We start from the raw sequence: 12703 nt of genomic DNA, 5'->3' as shown, positions 1-12703 counted from the left end.
ACAAGATTTAAATAATGGCTTTCATTTCCATACTATCAATTTTCCCAATGTTAAATGTCTGGCATCGGCTTTCCTTCTGGGCAAGGCTCGGGTTGGTATTAACATTTGATTGCTCCAGCTCAACGTTTGATAAATGGTTTGCACATGTCTGATGTGTCTTGTCCACAGACGGCCAAGCTGCAGCTGGCAAAGCAGAATCAGGATCACCCAGAAGATGAGGGCTGTCAGGAGAAGATCCAGGAGATCAAGCAGGAGTAAGAGCAGATTTTACCCCTCCTTTCAGGGCTTTATCTCCCCATTGACCCACCCATTCCCTCAATGTGCTGACTCTAAAAATGGAGTGTTGTAGCTGCTGAAGCGGCTCAGTGTCTCGTTAAGCTGCTCCATTGTCATGTCTGATCACTGATGTCATTTTTCATTAGGCCTACCTGCTGTTTGCATGCAGACTACTCACAGGAGTGCACTCAATCCTCTTATAACTCTGTCTCCCCTCCTGCAGCATCATAAAAAATAAAGAGGCCCTGAGTGAGATCCTGCGGGACTTTAAATACGACTCGGAGGAGTCGGAGTGATGGGGACTCCCTGGAGGCTGCTGCCCAGACAGGGATTGATGGACTCCTCTGCTACAACTTTCCTCTTTGTATTAATTTGCCTAAGTTATTGATCCCTCCCTCACGCCACCTGACTGCTGCAGTTTCTTGCGTCCCAGAGTCATTCCGTACCCTGTGTGTCTCTGCGTGTGTATGCCTGTGTGGCCTTAGCAAAAAAAGCCTTTTTTCTCCTGTCCTGTCTTGTAAATATTTTTAAGGATACAAATATTGCATTAGCCTTAAATATACTTCAATAATCTGACAATTGCTTTGTTAATAAAAAACATTCCAAGGCAAGTGTCATTCTTTTATTGTTTTATAGACAACTGTCAAACTATTTGACATATTCATAATTATTATTGATAATTGAACATAACTTAATGAGAGACATATTACTTAGGATCTCTTAAATATGCAGATAAAAAAATATAAAAATGTCTTAATCCGCACAGTCACACAGACACAGTATATACAGTTAAACTTTATGCCACTTAATTTCAATAAGAGGAATCCAGAGTGGTGCAAACCCTCAGGACAAGAGAACACTTCCATATTAACAACAAACTGCAGAATGGGCTTTGGTCATGGTGACCCACAAACCTGACTTCAATCCAAAAATATATCAAGTTCAATTGCTATTACTGCAACAAAGCTAATCTACAAAATGGTGTGTTAGCATTTGCTAGCATACCAACCATGTTTTTGCCAGTAAAAGGCCCATACAATTAAATTGCATTGACACGTAGCTTAGACAACTGTGTGGCTATTAAAGTGGTTAGAATGGAAATACATTATGAAAGTACATTCATCTTCTAGAATTCTGACAAATGTTCTGTGATTGAGTTTCCTGAACAGGAGCTGAATTAGTGAAGTTCTTTGTACTGTATATGACATTCCAGGAGGATTGTGTAATGCCCTTGTCTCTCTGGTAAAAGCCTGTGAAGCTGGCCACTACGTGTCTGATCTGATGGTAGTCAGTAAGATGATTTATGGCCATCTGAGTCAAACATGTACTAATGCTACATTAAGAAACTTTTCCATGCTCCCACTCAGTGATCAGAGAAAGGCTCTCCTCTTTGCCACTCCCCGGAGATGTGTGTGTAAGAGAGAGTGTGTGTGGAGAGGAGGGGGTCGAGCAGTTCTTCGAGATAGGTATTGGTATCTGAGCAAAGAGCGATTCCTCTCTATTTGAATCCTGGGCTGCAGACAGTAGTGTAACGCTGGCGTCTCGCATCAGTTCTTTTTCTGTTCCATATGGATTCCTACAAAAAAAAGTTGGTGTGTGTGACCAAATGCTGGAATATCCAGAGTGTTGGATGGCTTTCACCCACAGGCCTCAAAGTGGCCTTTAAGACAGTTTCTCAGTTGCTGTTGTGAATGTTGTTTAAATACTTCAATGATGTTTAGCATGTGTTAGGATTTATCGCCTTGTAGAATCTGAAAGGGAAAACATATGCTTAATATTGGGATAATTAAATAGACAAAGGATGGAAATTCATATCATTATCATACTGACACCAATTGCGTATTGGTAACAGCCAGTTAAACTGCTCCTTTTTTATCTGAGATGAATCAATATAAGCCTGTCAGAGCAGTTAAACACAGACATTATTCAGGGACACCACACAAATCAGGTGAGATAAAAGACTCGGGCAGTTCCCTTGTCCTCAGTAGCATAACAACCAGCGATTGGGTTCAGGGGGCGAACAGAGGATGTGGCTTAGCGGTGAGCTCAGTCCTCCTGGCTGCCATTTGGGCTCAGTTATGTTGTGAAACAAGCTCCTCACGTCACAGAGAGACAAAACACAAAAGGAACACATTATAGTGGTTGTTAATTATATTTACATGCTCATTTCCCTTTGTTGTGGCAATCGACTGAAGATCATAAGTCTATGCCATTAAAATATGTAATAAAATGAGATTTCATGACTTGGAGAACTGAGCGGATATCAACTTTATGCTGTACTCTGGGCCAATAAAGTGGAAACCGCACACATACCTGAACATAAAACATCAGACTGAGACTTCAGAAAGTCTAACCAGTTCTAGGGGAATGGTTCTGTGTGCTTCCAAAACGCTGACCACATCGCAAAACACAAAAGTACAATTCAGGACAAAGGGGGTCAGAGAATAGGGGTGTAAACAGAGTTCAACACATTGACAACAAAGGGTGTTGTTGTGATAAGGAACTACAGTAGCCTAGTAGTACATAATCATGGTGCATAACTGTGAAGCCTATGCTGAGCTGGAACAGAAATAAAGGAGATATTATTCTTACCTACATGGTTGCGCGTTTTATGCGATTTCTGCAGCCACACCCGCCACTGGTCGTAGAGTTTGATTGACATGCCGCTGCAGCCGCATGCGTGTTTGCGGACCCAGCCAAAGAACTGCTTGAGCTCCCGTCGCAGGGTGGAGTTCTGCTCGCCCGACTTGGGATCACATGACCCACTCTGCAGCGGCTCTGCCCAGGGAGAAGGAAGGCAGCAGTGTGGTCAAGGACAAGGTTAGATAGAGAGGATAGCTCCTGCATGCTGCCCACGCACTACCTGCAGTAGCTGGACCATTATGTGTTTTTGTTTGACCATGGGGAAAAAGAGCTATCGCGTAAACACCTCAATTCAGGTTTAATGGAATTGAACCCACTGTCTCTTCCTACAACTAAACCAGCTGGGACCAGATTTGTCAGTGGCTCACACAGGGCTAGGACCTCAGCATGACCTCTGGGCTCTGGCTATTGTGAAAGGTCATTCTGCTGCGTATTGAGAATAGTCCATTTGATTACAATAGATTTGATATGACTACAATAGAAGGGATTCACAAAATGGATCTGGTGCACTTCCAGTGTAGAGGGCAACATTATTATAAAGCCTGCCACAACCAATACTCCATGGCAAACAACAGAGCCTGATAACAACTTCCTCCCCATTGGAAGTAAATACCACATAACCTATGTAACCCATTATCTGCTGTTGTATTCCCCAAATCTGTTTCCACTCTGTGTTAATTCCCTGTGTGCAACTGACAGACTGCATTTCAACTTGATCAATTTTTCAAGGCTAACGAAAGTGAAAAAGAAGTCTATCTATCAGATGTCCCCCTCAGCTCTTTGCAATTTCAGCTTGAGTTCTTTTAATCCTTGGATGAAAGATCTCTATCGTGTCATTTGATGTTTGGCTTTCTGGGGTCACATACGGTTTGGATCTCATTTTCCCAGGATGTTGAAGCCTAATCTGGGATGAGGTTATTGTTTCTTTGGTTTATTTGGCAATGAAAGGTTGATTATTAGTGGGTAGTTTTTATGTCCCATGGCTTTTGAGCTATAATAACACTGTTTGATCTAAAAATAAACTTTGGGAAGTATTAAAGATTACGACATATCTCCCACAATAATATCTCCAATGTGCACTATTGAAGATCATTTTATTAATATCCCCTTAATTGCATTGAAAACGCATGTAACAAGTGCTTACGAATGTCATAATTGCCCCCGCAAGAATATACTGTATGTCTGATCTAACTAAATGCTAATGCAGCGATATAAGCCCTTATAATATCCTTCCTCTTCAAGAGCTATGTAAATCTTTACTCACCACTGTGGGGCGTGGAGGCAGCTGTAGGGTGGCTCCAGTCACTCCAGATCCCAGCCTTCCTGGAGCCGTAGATCCCCACTGGGTTACACCTCACCTGGACAAAGTATACTGTCCCTTCCCTTAGCCCTGCTAGCCGGCACGATGTCTGGTTACCTACATCATCCACCAACTGAGCGCAATATCAAAGAAAACATATAAAAACACGCTCACAGTGAAGCTATTAACCACCACGCACACACGTTAGGTAGTATAAATCAGATTTTCACACATAGCACTTGTATAGTTCAGTGGAAACAGAACTCACAAACAAGCATGCACAAGCATGGCTTGACAGTCAAAATATAGCTCTATAGTCCCTCGAGAGTACCTGACACTCATGCATCTCAAATATTTACACAGATAAAAGATGCCATTGGGTTTCTGATGGAGACAGAGAGAGAAAGCGAGAGAGAAATGTGTCTGAATGTTGAAATAAAGTAGTACTCTACCTTCCATTCAGTGCTGTCTTCCAGTCGGTAGCGTATCTGGTATTTGGCCTGGAAGAGGAAGTCTTTAAGTGCCGGGGGGCTGCCCCAACGCACTGTCAGCTGGTCCTCAAGCTCCCCCACACGACTCACATGGACGTTGTCTGGAGGGTCTGTAGTCACTGAAACAACAGGGATCCAGACACAGGTTAGTCACAAAGCTGTGTAGTTATGTGCCAAGACTACGGAACACAAAACTCAGTACAAAATTCAGTACATAGAGTATATCACACTCTCAGCACTGCTTCATAAGCACTAAAATACTGTATACAATCTTCGTTGTTTAAGGTTTTGCAGTACATTATGTTCTGTATTTCTGACAGAACAAGTAGAGGACTGATCAGCATCCTTTGGATGACTCCAACAGAGTGTACCTGAAAGCACTCTCCCCTCTGAGAAACCTCCTGGTAAATATTGTACCACACTGTAAAGACACTACAGCTATATCTAGACACCACAGCCACCATGCTTGAATAAAATATGGTGATGAATGTTTAATGTCAGGGCTGGGCTGTACTGTTGTCCAGCACCAACGCTGTCTCCCTTATGTACTATGACAGACCACTTTGCTTCTCTCCTTAAATTCACTTTATTTCACAGTCTATCCACTACATTTGATTGTTTCTCTATCCCTCCCTTTCTATCTCACTGTCTTGTTCTCTTTCTTTCTCTCCTTCTACTCCTCGCTCTCCTTCTCTCTCCTGCTCTTTTTCTCTTCTTCTCTCTCGCCTTCTCTTTCTCCCCCTCCCCCCTCTCTTCTTCTCTCTCGCCTTCTCTTTCTCTCCCTCTCCCAGTCCTTTTAATGAGTGTAGTTATGGAAGCAGGGTAATGAGGTCAGTGTCTGTTTCTGCCTTCTCTCCCCAGTCTGATGATTTATGCACACAGTACTTTTGTCCCTCGCTCCAGCATTAAAAAAACATGTTTTCCCTACGCAATAAGGCTCTCAAAGAAGTAAATGACTTTGATGCCGCTGATAGAGGGAAAGAGGGGGATGAGAGAGGAGAGAGAGGGAGAAAGAGAGAGAATCATATAAAAATGTCAGCAGCCCATTTGTGATTTTCTATAAATCTATAGCTCCCTTCATTTTAGGTTTGCCTTGTTGTTTGTTTACTGATGCACTTTATTGGTTTGACCAAGTTCACCACTGGGGGAGCAAAAAATCATGGAAGATTCCACAGAAAAATTTCACAGCTTATTGTTTCCATTGTGGAGAGGGTGAAGAAACAAGAGGTTAGTGATGCATCATGTTATAGGGTTCCTCTGTCTTCCGACCAACCTACCTGTGGTCTCTAGATGTGTCAGGTACAGTAGGGATGTAGCAGACCAACACAAAGATCAATTGCTTACAGTTTTCTTTCTACTCACAGGGACATGCCTTAATCCTAAAGCTAGACAATACTGCAACATATGGCTAATGATAATCTTTTTACCATAAACTAGTGTTGTAAGCTGGCTTACTCCAACAATACAACACCAAAATGTACAAGGCCAAACAAAATGTTGTTGGAATTAACAAGTGATATTTAGTTTTGTGTCCTCAACCTTATCTATCCATCATCATTTGTGTATCACTTTTTTCCAAACGTCTGGTGTTTAGTGAACTTTTACGACAGGTCAGTTGATCTTTTATAATCACAGCCAGAATCGATGATATTGTTATAGGGATGGATTGAGAACACATAAAATTCCTTTCTCACATGAAAGTGTGTTAGCCATATGCAGGAGATCTGGCGGTGAGTTAGAGAGTGAAGTGAGGCGAGGAGGAGAGGAGAGAAAAAGGAAAGGATGGGCTCATGAAGGACTCATGTAACACGGGGGAGCGGAAGCATTTATCACGCCCTCTTGTCACTATGGTGACGGGACACTTTCATGCCCTGCCCACTCTGGCACTGGTGAGGGCGGGGTGTGGCAGGCTGGGGAGCCGGAGGGAGACTGGGCCAAAGGCTCACTCCACTTACCCACATCCAGAATATCCAGAGTGATGACATCAGAGGTGGCAGTCCCCAGCTGATTGGACGCCTCCACCCAGATCTCGTAGGGAGTAAAGAGGGCCAAGTCCCGGGGGATGTAACACGTGTAGCGTTGCCCCGTGCTGTAGTCCTCACATTCTCTCTCTCGCCCGTACCACCTGAACAGAACACACAGCAACGTGAAGACAATCATATCTGTACTAAAATGGTCAATATAATGTACTGCCAACAACTAGCGAAGCGTAACATTTTCAGTGTGCTCTGGACCATGAAACGTTAACAGTACAAGTGGCATTACGAGTCAAATGAAAGTCCATTACACATCTATCTGCAGTACAAAAGGCACAATTGCAGTGTTAGAAATGCCTCATCAGAATGACATAGGCCTCTAGTGAGTAAAATAAAGTAATTGTGTTCCAGGTGATGCATCTATCATTGTTTCTAAGCAGAAATTATGGTGGGTTGGGTGATCACCTGGGAGATGCTGGAGATCTGTGGCTCTCACCTCAATTTGTACTTGAGGGTGTATTTGGTTTTGATGAAGGTTTCACCCCGACCACCGGGGGTCCACTTGCAGCTCAGGTCCTTTGTATTTCGGGACCAGCAGGTTAGGTTGACCGGCTTCTCCGGGGGCACTGCATATTAACAGTGAAAATACATGGTTCTCTCAGTAACTAATCACAGTGGTTGTGTATCATACATAGCATGCATTGTCACTCATAATTCCTAGCATGAATTAAACAAAGTGGTTTTGAACCACAACAAATAGATCACTATAATAGTTCCTATCACAACGGGTATAAATGGTCACTCAATCCCATAATCATACACTGGCACAGGTGTGTCAAATTCATTTTGCCCTGGGGGACACATTCGGTGTTCAACGAGGTCCGGAGGGCTGCACTGAAAATTGGTTATATTTCCTCGCAGTCAAAATTAGCTAAACATTTTCCTCTCTCCATCATTTATAACAATTTTCTAAGCTCCCTAACTGTCTAGCTTTCATTTTGGCTATTATTAGTGGGCTGGACACGGTCAAGAAACTGTATGAATGTAGGTCCATTAACATTTCTAAACAGTTTTGATCTGGTTTAAGTAATTTTAAAGTGTATTGAGTTCGTTTCCCCCAACCCCCAAAAATATTTATAATAAATAAAAATAAGAATTTTATATATATATATATATATATATATATACATATATATATATATTGTTTTTTGTGGCCCGGACCCGGCCAGGTTGACACCCATGCACTGGCACATTACTTAACCTCAGACGACAGGCTAGAGGATTCAGCTGCCTGTCTCATTTCCTCTCAATGATAGACTATCAAACACAGATGTGGAGAGAGAGAAGCAAAGTAGTGGCGCTGATTACAACCTACTGAGCAGCTAAACTGAGGCTTTGGGGTATGATTCAAAGACAGCATTACATACTGTGCTGAGAGACACTACAGATTAGAGTGGGGTAATATAACATGCTTTAAAGAGCAACTACCTTTAAAAAGCAATGTATCCCTTTGAAAACGGCCTACGTGACATCGATATAAGTCAGAAATAGTTATTCTAGTGTCAAAACTGACTGCAAAGTGTAAATAGGATTATTTTGTCTTGTCTAAAACGGAGTATGGAACATCTGTGCGTCACAATGGGTAAATTATGGTTGGATTTTGATTTGACGATGTACATTTGCCCTCTAACATGGGGTGAACAGATACAGTAATTGCTCTCTATCCAATAGCATAGACATTGAGACAGACCTGCCCAGCAGGCCGACTTTGTTTACATAAAACAACATGTCGCACATTTTTTACTTGAGAAATACTGCACCAAACACCTTAGTTAGATGTAAAATTGCGCAACTAAAAAATCTTCGGCAAAAACGTCTAAATGAATTACAGATTTTTTATTTTAGTTATCTTAGATTAATTCTGGGGATTTTGAGGAAGTTAAATAATCTGCTTCTAAAGTGTCTCATGGGGGGGACACATCATTAACTGTACGCGGAATCAGTCAGAAAACACACCTCCGAGACTCAAATCTTGTTTTTCTAATGAGCAACAGAAAAACACGTGCCAATCGGAGTGTTCAGTGGTTCTTTAAAATCATAGCAAACACACAGTTTATCATCAAAAAGGCAAAAAAAACAATAATCTCTTTGTAAATGCAGAGCCCTGAGCTGCTTACTCAGACAATATTGATGCAAACAAACAAATGCATTTGCCAATATCTCCTTGTTACCCCACAGCGCTGTCCTTTTGAGCACACCCCTTTTAATGCACCATGAAACGTCATAATGCAGTTTTTCAGAACATCACAGAATTGGTTCAGATTTGTCATTTTAACCCAAATTTAAGAAGGAACTAAATCTGGAGGGGGAATATAATTTTGTTGTGGATTAAATGTACTGACAACTTGTCCCCAGAAGAAGTGGTTGAGGCCTCCAGGGCCAATCTGACACTTACTGCCCACGTACAGACAGGAGCCAGCCAGGACATGTCCGTCTCTGCTGTGACACACCAGGTTGTCCCCAGACTGCTGCTGGGAGCCGTTGAGGCGGTGGAGGGTGACACTGAGGCCGTTGGTGCTCAGCAGGCCGTAGGTGCTACTTGGGAGTCTCTTCCCGTTAAGGGTCCAGTACATAGTGTTGGCATGCAGCCCCCGCTCGGGGCTCACTGTGCACGTGGCCGTCAGGCTGGAGCCCATCCACAATGCTGGGTCTTGGGGGAAGATTACAGCCACCTCTGGGGGGGAGACACACAGACACACTTTACTTTATATGGGCTGCACTCCTAGAGGTGATGATGGCTTAACACGTATGGCAATAAACTTTGATTTGATTTGCTTGAAAAGGTTTGTTCTTGATCTCATGTCTGTTCAGAGTGAATAGATAATGAATCATAAGCAACCTTTGCTATTTTTTTGAGTGCAAAACACTCCAACTCAGAGAAGAGCTGGCGATATTTATGACCTGAGAGTAATGAAGTGGATTTATGGGTCCTGGGCTGAAACTGTTGGGAGATCACTTGGAGAGGTCAGACAAGGTTGTTGGTCAAATTCTTGAATGCTTTTCCATCCTCACTAATCCTTTACTCTTCTGACTCTTATCTTATGATTAATGCTTCATGAGAAATGCCCTGAGAAGCGATACTGTTTGAAATGTATGTTACCACTCGGTTCCTTTGGGGGAGATTCAAGGGTTAATGTAAGGTTTATTAAGTGTGCTCTTGGTGGGCGGTGGACAAGCTATCTAACATATGTGCCAATATGCTGCTCACTATGAGTCTGACTAGGCTAAAGAGGACTTGGTGTGAGACATTTTGTGCTGAATTCAGTGTGTGTGCACTGATATTTCCACTTTATGTATAGCTACATTTACATTTACATTTAAGTCATTTAGCAGACGCTCTTATCCAGAGCGACTTACTCAAATGGGGTAAATTAATTGTATGTTTCACAGCAACATTGCAAATTAGGAATTTCAAATGAACTTGAAATGTTGAACTTGAAAACCTTCGTGGCACATTTCTCTGTTATTTCAGTGCTATAAGTCCAATAATGCATTATAATGAAAAGCAATACTGTAGATATAAAATGATTCAGCATTCACTTTGTCTGTGGAAGATTGTCACAGAATAGCCTGTTGATTTCAATATGTGAAATATCAATGGAAAATAGTTTACATTTAGTTATGCACAAAGATGTACAAAGCCATAATCTCCGTACAATACGTTTTTGCAGACTTGTTTCATTAGACAGAGCCTAAGTAGTTATTACCAATTATTTACCATTTATCGGCAAATCCAGAATGCCCTATATTTTGGACAGCAAAAAATCTAGAAGTATGACATCTTCAAATATCACTCATCATCTGTTCATTCATTACTATATAAATATATGTTCTTTACTTTATTACAGGTCAAACCTTTGATAACTTGGCAAGTACACATGTGGACAGTCTGGACACCTGTGATTCAGTGAGTCTTGTGTTTCGTGCCTTTACACAATGTACATACAATGTATCTAACACATTGTTAAGACTTGTACCATGTACATTAGATGTAACTTTTTTGTTGACAAATGGGGTAGCGCCCCTCCCCTTCAAATCAGTCTACCCGGAACGGGCTTATGGTACATTTGGTAGTCGGCTTCTCACAATATCACACTTCAGAGTTTTGTACTTACGTGTCGATGAGGAGAACACACGTGGAACAAACAGCATGAGACACAACATGGAGATCATGTTTCAGATAGCCTTTTTCGTCTCCTTTCGCTCTCTTGTCCTTTCTTTCCCTCTTACGTGGGTTAAAACCACACTCCTAAGGGAGAAAACGAAGGATTTGAAACCCAGCTATCCAACACCGTTGAATCAACAGTCTGACTCTAACGAAGGAACTACGTTTTACATCGAACGTCGGAGCTCCGTATGTAAGTGCGGATAAGCTGATAAACAGTGGTTGTATGAAAGTAATTTAAGGTTTGCCTTTAGTTTAGTGAGGGTTTGCATTGGTGCACGCCTCAACAGCTAAAACATTCAAGTTGATACTTTATAAGCCCCTCCCTTGTCTTCCCACACAGTCTCAAGTCATTATTTCTCTTTATTTTGTCATATCCATTCACCCCCAAAAGAAATGATAAAACATTTCAATAGCCCATTTTAAAGTATATGTTTTATTCTATTCTAGTACACCCCCATCGATTTTATGTTTAGGTTTACTTCATTGTTAGGCTAGGCAGGTGATTTGATTCACTATAACACAGCATGGGGTTTATAGGGAAATGTGATTAAAGTTCTCTTAAGGCCCTATAATCATACAGGTTACATGGCACATTCTTACACTGTACAGGATCCATCCTATCCAAAGCACTCATTAGAATAATTGACTAAATATGCTATTTTGATGTTTATAAAAACAAAGTTAAATGTGGTGCAAATGTGTTTTTCACTTTTCACATGACAAAGGGGTAAACAGTGGCATTTAATTGTAAGGGGTTTATTACAGTAGGCTGTAGTTAATACATAGGCTATGCATTAATTAAAATGAATACAAGTTTTTACATATATATTATAGGCCTGTAATATAATACTTGTTTAGGCTACAGAATAAAAGACTGTGGGTCAATAGTTGGCATGTCTCATAAGCTGCACTGTGCCATCAGGTGTGGTCTCTGTATTAGTCGTATTTGTATACTTAATTATTTACTATCTTTCATCTCATTAGACTCATTATTGCAATAATTCAATCTCCTCCTATTTACAGATGCCTTGTGAATAAGGGAAGGCATCTTTACGCATAAATATAAGCATTATCTTACATACCGGTTAAATAATTGATAGAATATAATTTAGTGCAAATAATGTCTCTTTTACCCCATGATGTACATATATATATTGAATCATACATTTTATGAATGCTTAGTTTGTAGGCCTACAGTGCATTCGGATAGTATTCAGAACTATAGACTTTTTTCCACATTTTATTACGTTACAGCCTTGTTCTAAAATGAATTCAATCGTTTTTTCCCAATCATCAATCTACACACAATACCCCATAATGACAAAGCAAAAACAGGTATTTATAAATGTTTGTAAATGTATAAAAATGTTTAAAAAACTGAAATATCACATTTGTATAAGTATTCAGACCCTTTACTCCGTATCAGACCCTTTACTCAGTACTTTGTTGAAGCACCTTTGGCAGTGATTACAGCCTTGAGTCTTCTTGGGTTTGACGCTACAAGCTAGGCACACTTGTTTTTGGGCAGTTTCTCCCATTCTTCTCTGCAGATCCTCTCAAGCTCTGTCAGGTTGGATGGGGAGAATCGCTGCACAGCTATTTTCAGTTCTCTCCGGAGATGTTCGATCAGGTTCAAGTCCTGGCTCTGGCTGGGCCACTCAAGGACATTCAGAGACTTGTCCCAAAGCCACTCCTGTGTTGTCTTGGCTATGTGCTTAGGGTCGTTGTCCTGTTGGAAGGTTAACCTTCGCCCCAGTCTGAGCGCACTGGAGCAGGTTTTCATCAAGGA

General features: G+C 41.3%; 1 protein-coding gene across 4 annotated transcripts; it reads right to left on the bottom strand.

The window, feature by feature from the left end:
* Positions 1–883: 883 nt before the first annotated feature.
* Positions 884–11219, bottom strand: LOC139541032 (cytokine receptor-like factor 1). Of its 4 annotated transcripts, none has more exons than XM_071345190.1 (8): positions 10862–11219; positions 9142–9420; positions 7183–7312; positions 6666–6835; positions 4672–4829; positions 4184–4352; positions 2869–3054; positions 884–2027 (listed from the first exon to the last, which is right to left on the bottom strand). In XM_071345190.1, exons 1-8 carry the CDS (start codon positions 10917–10919, stop codon positions 2011–2013), a joined length of 1167 nt encoding a protein of 388 aa, XP_071201291.1. In that variant the 5' UTR covers positions 10920–11219; the 3' UTR covers positions 884–2010. The 4 variants fall into 4 exon arrangements, with proteins under 4 accessions (XP_071201291.1, XP_071201290.1, XP_071201288.1 ...); XM_071345189.1 differs by having other exon boundaries at positions 884–1852; XM_071345187.1 differs by having other exon boundaries at positions 884–1852; positions 2873–3054.
* Positions 11220–12703: the final 1484 nt, after the last annotated feature.

This window comes from Salvelinus alpinus, chromosome 16, assembly GCF_045679555.1.
Source record: "Salvelinus alpinus chromosome 16, SLU_Salpinus.1, whole genome shotgun sequence".
Taxonomy (NCBI): Eukaryota; Metazoa; Chordata; class Actinopteri; order Salmoniformes; family Salmonidae; genus Salvelinus; species Salvelinus alpinus.
Note: the sequence above shows the minus strand (reverse complement) of the source record. Positions and strands in the feature narration are given on the sequence as shown.

Excerpts from the sequence above, each read along its gene's own strand:
- LOC139541032 (XM_071345187.1), bottom strand. The coding sequence starts at position 10,919 with ATGATCTCCATGTTGTGTCTCATGCTGTTTGTTCCACGTGTGTTCTCC. Across the intron at positions 9,421-10,861 it reads TGTGTTCTCCTCATCGACAC|AGGTGGCTGTAATCTTCCCC; the intron begins GTAAGTACAAAA and ends TCTCCCCCCCAG. Across the intron at positions 4,353-4,671 it reads AAGACAGCACTGAATGGAAG|TTGGTGGATGATGTAGGTAA; the intron begins GTAGAGTACTAC and ends TATTGCGCTCAG.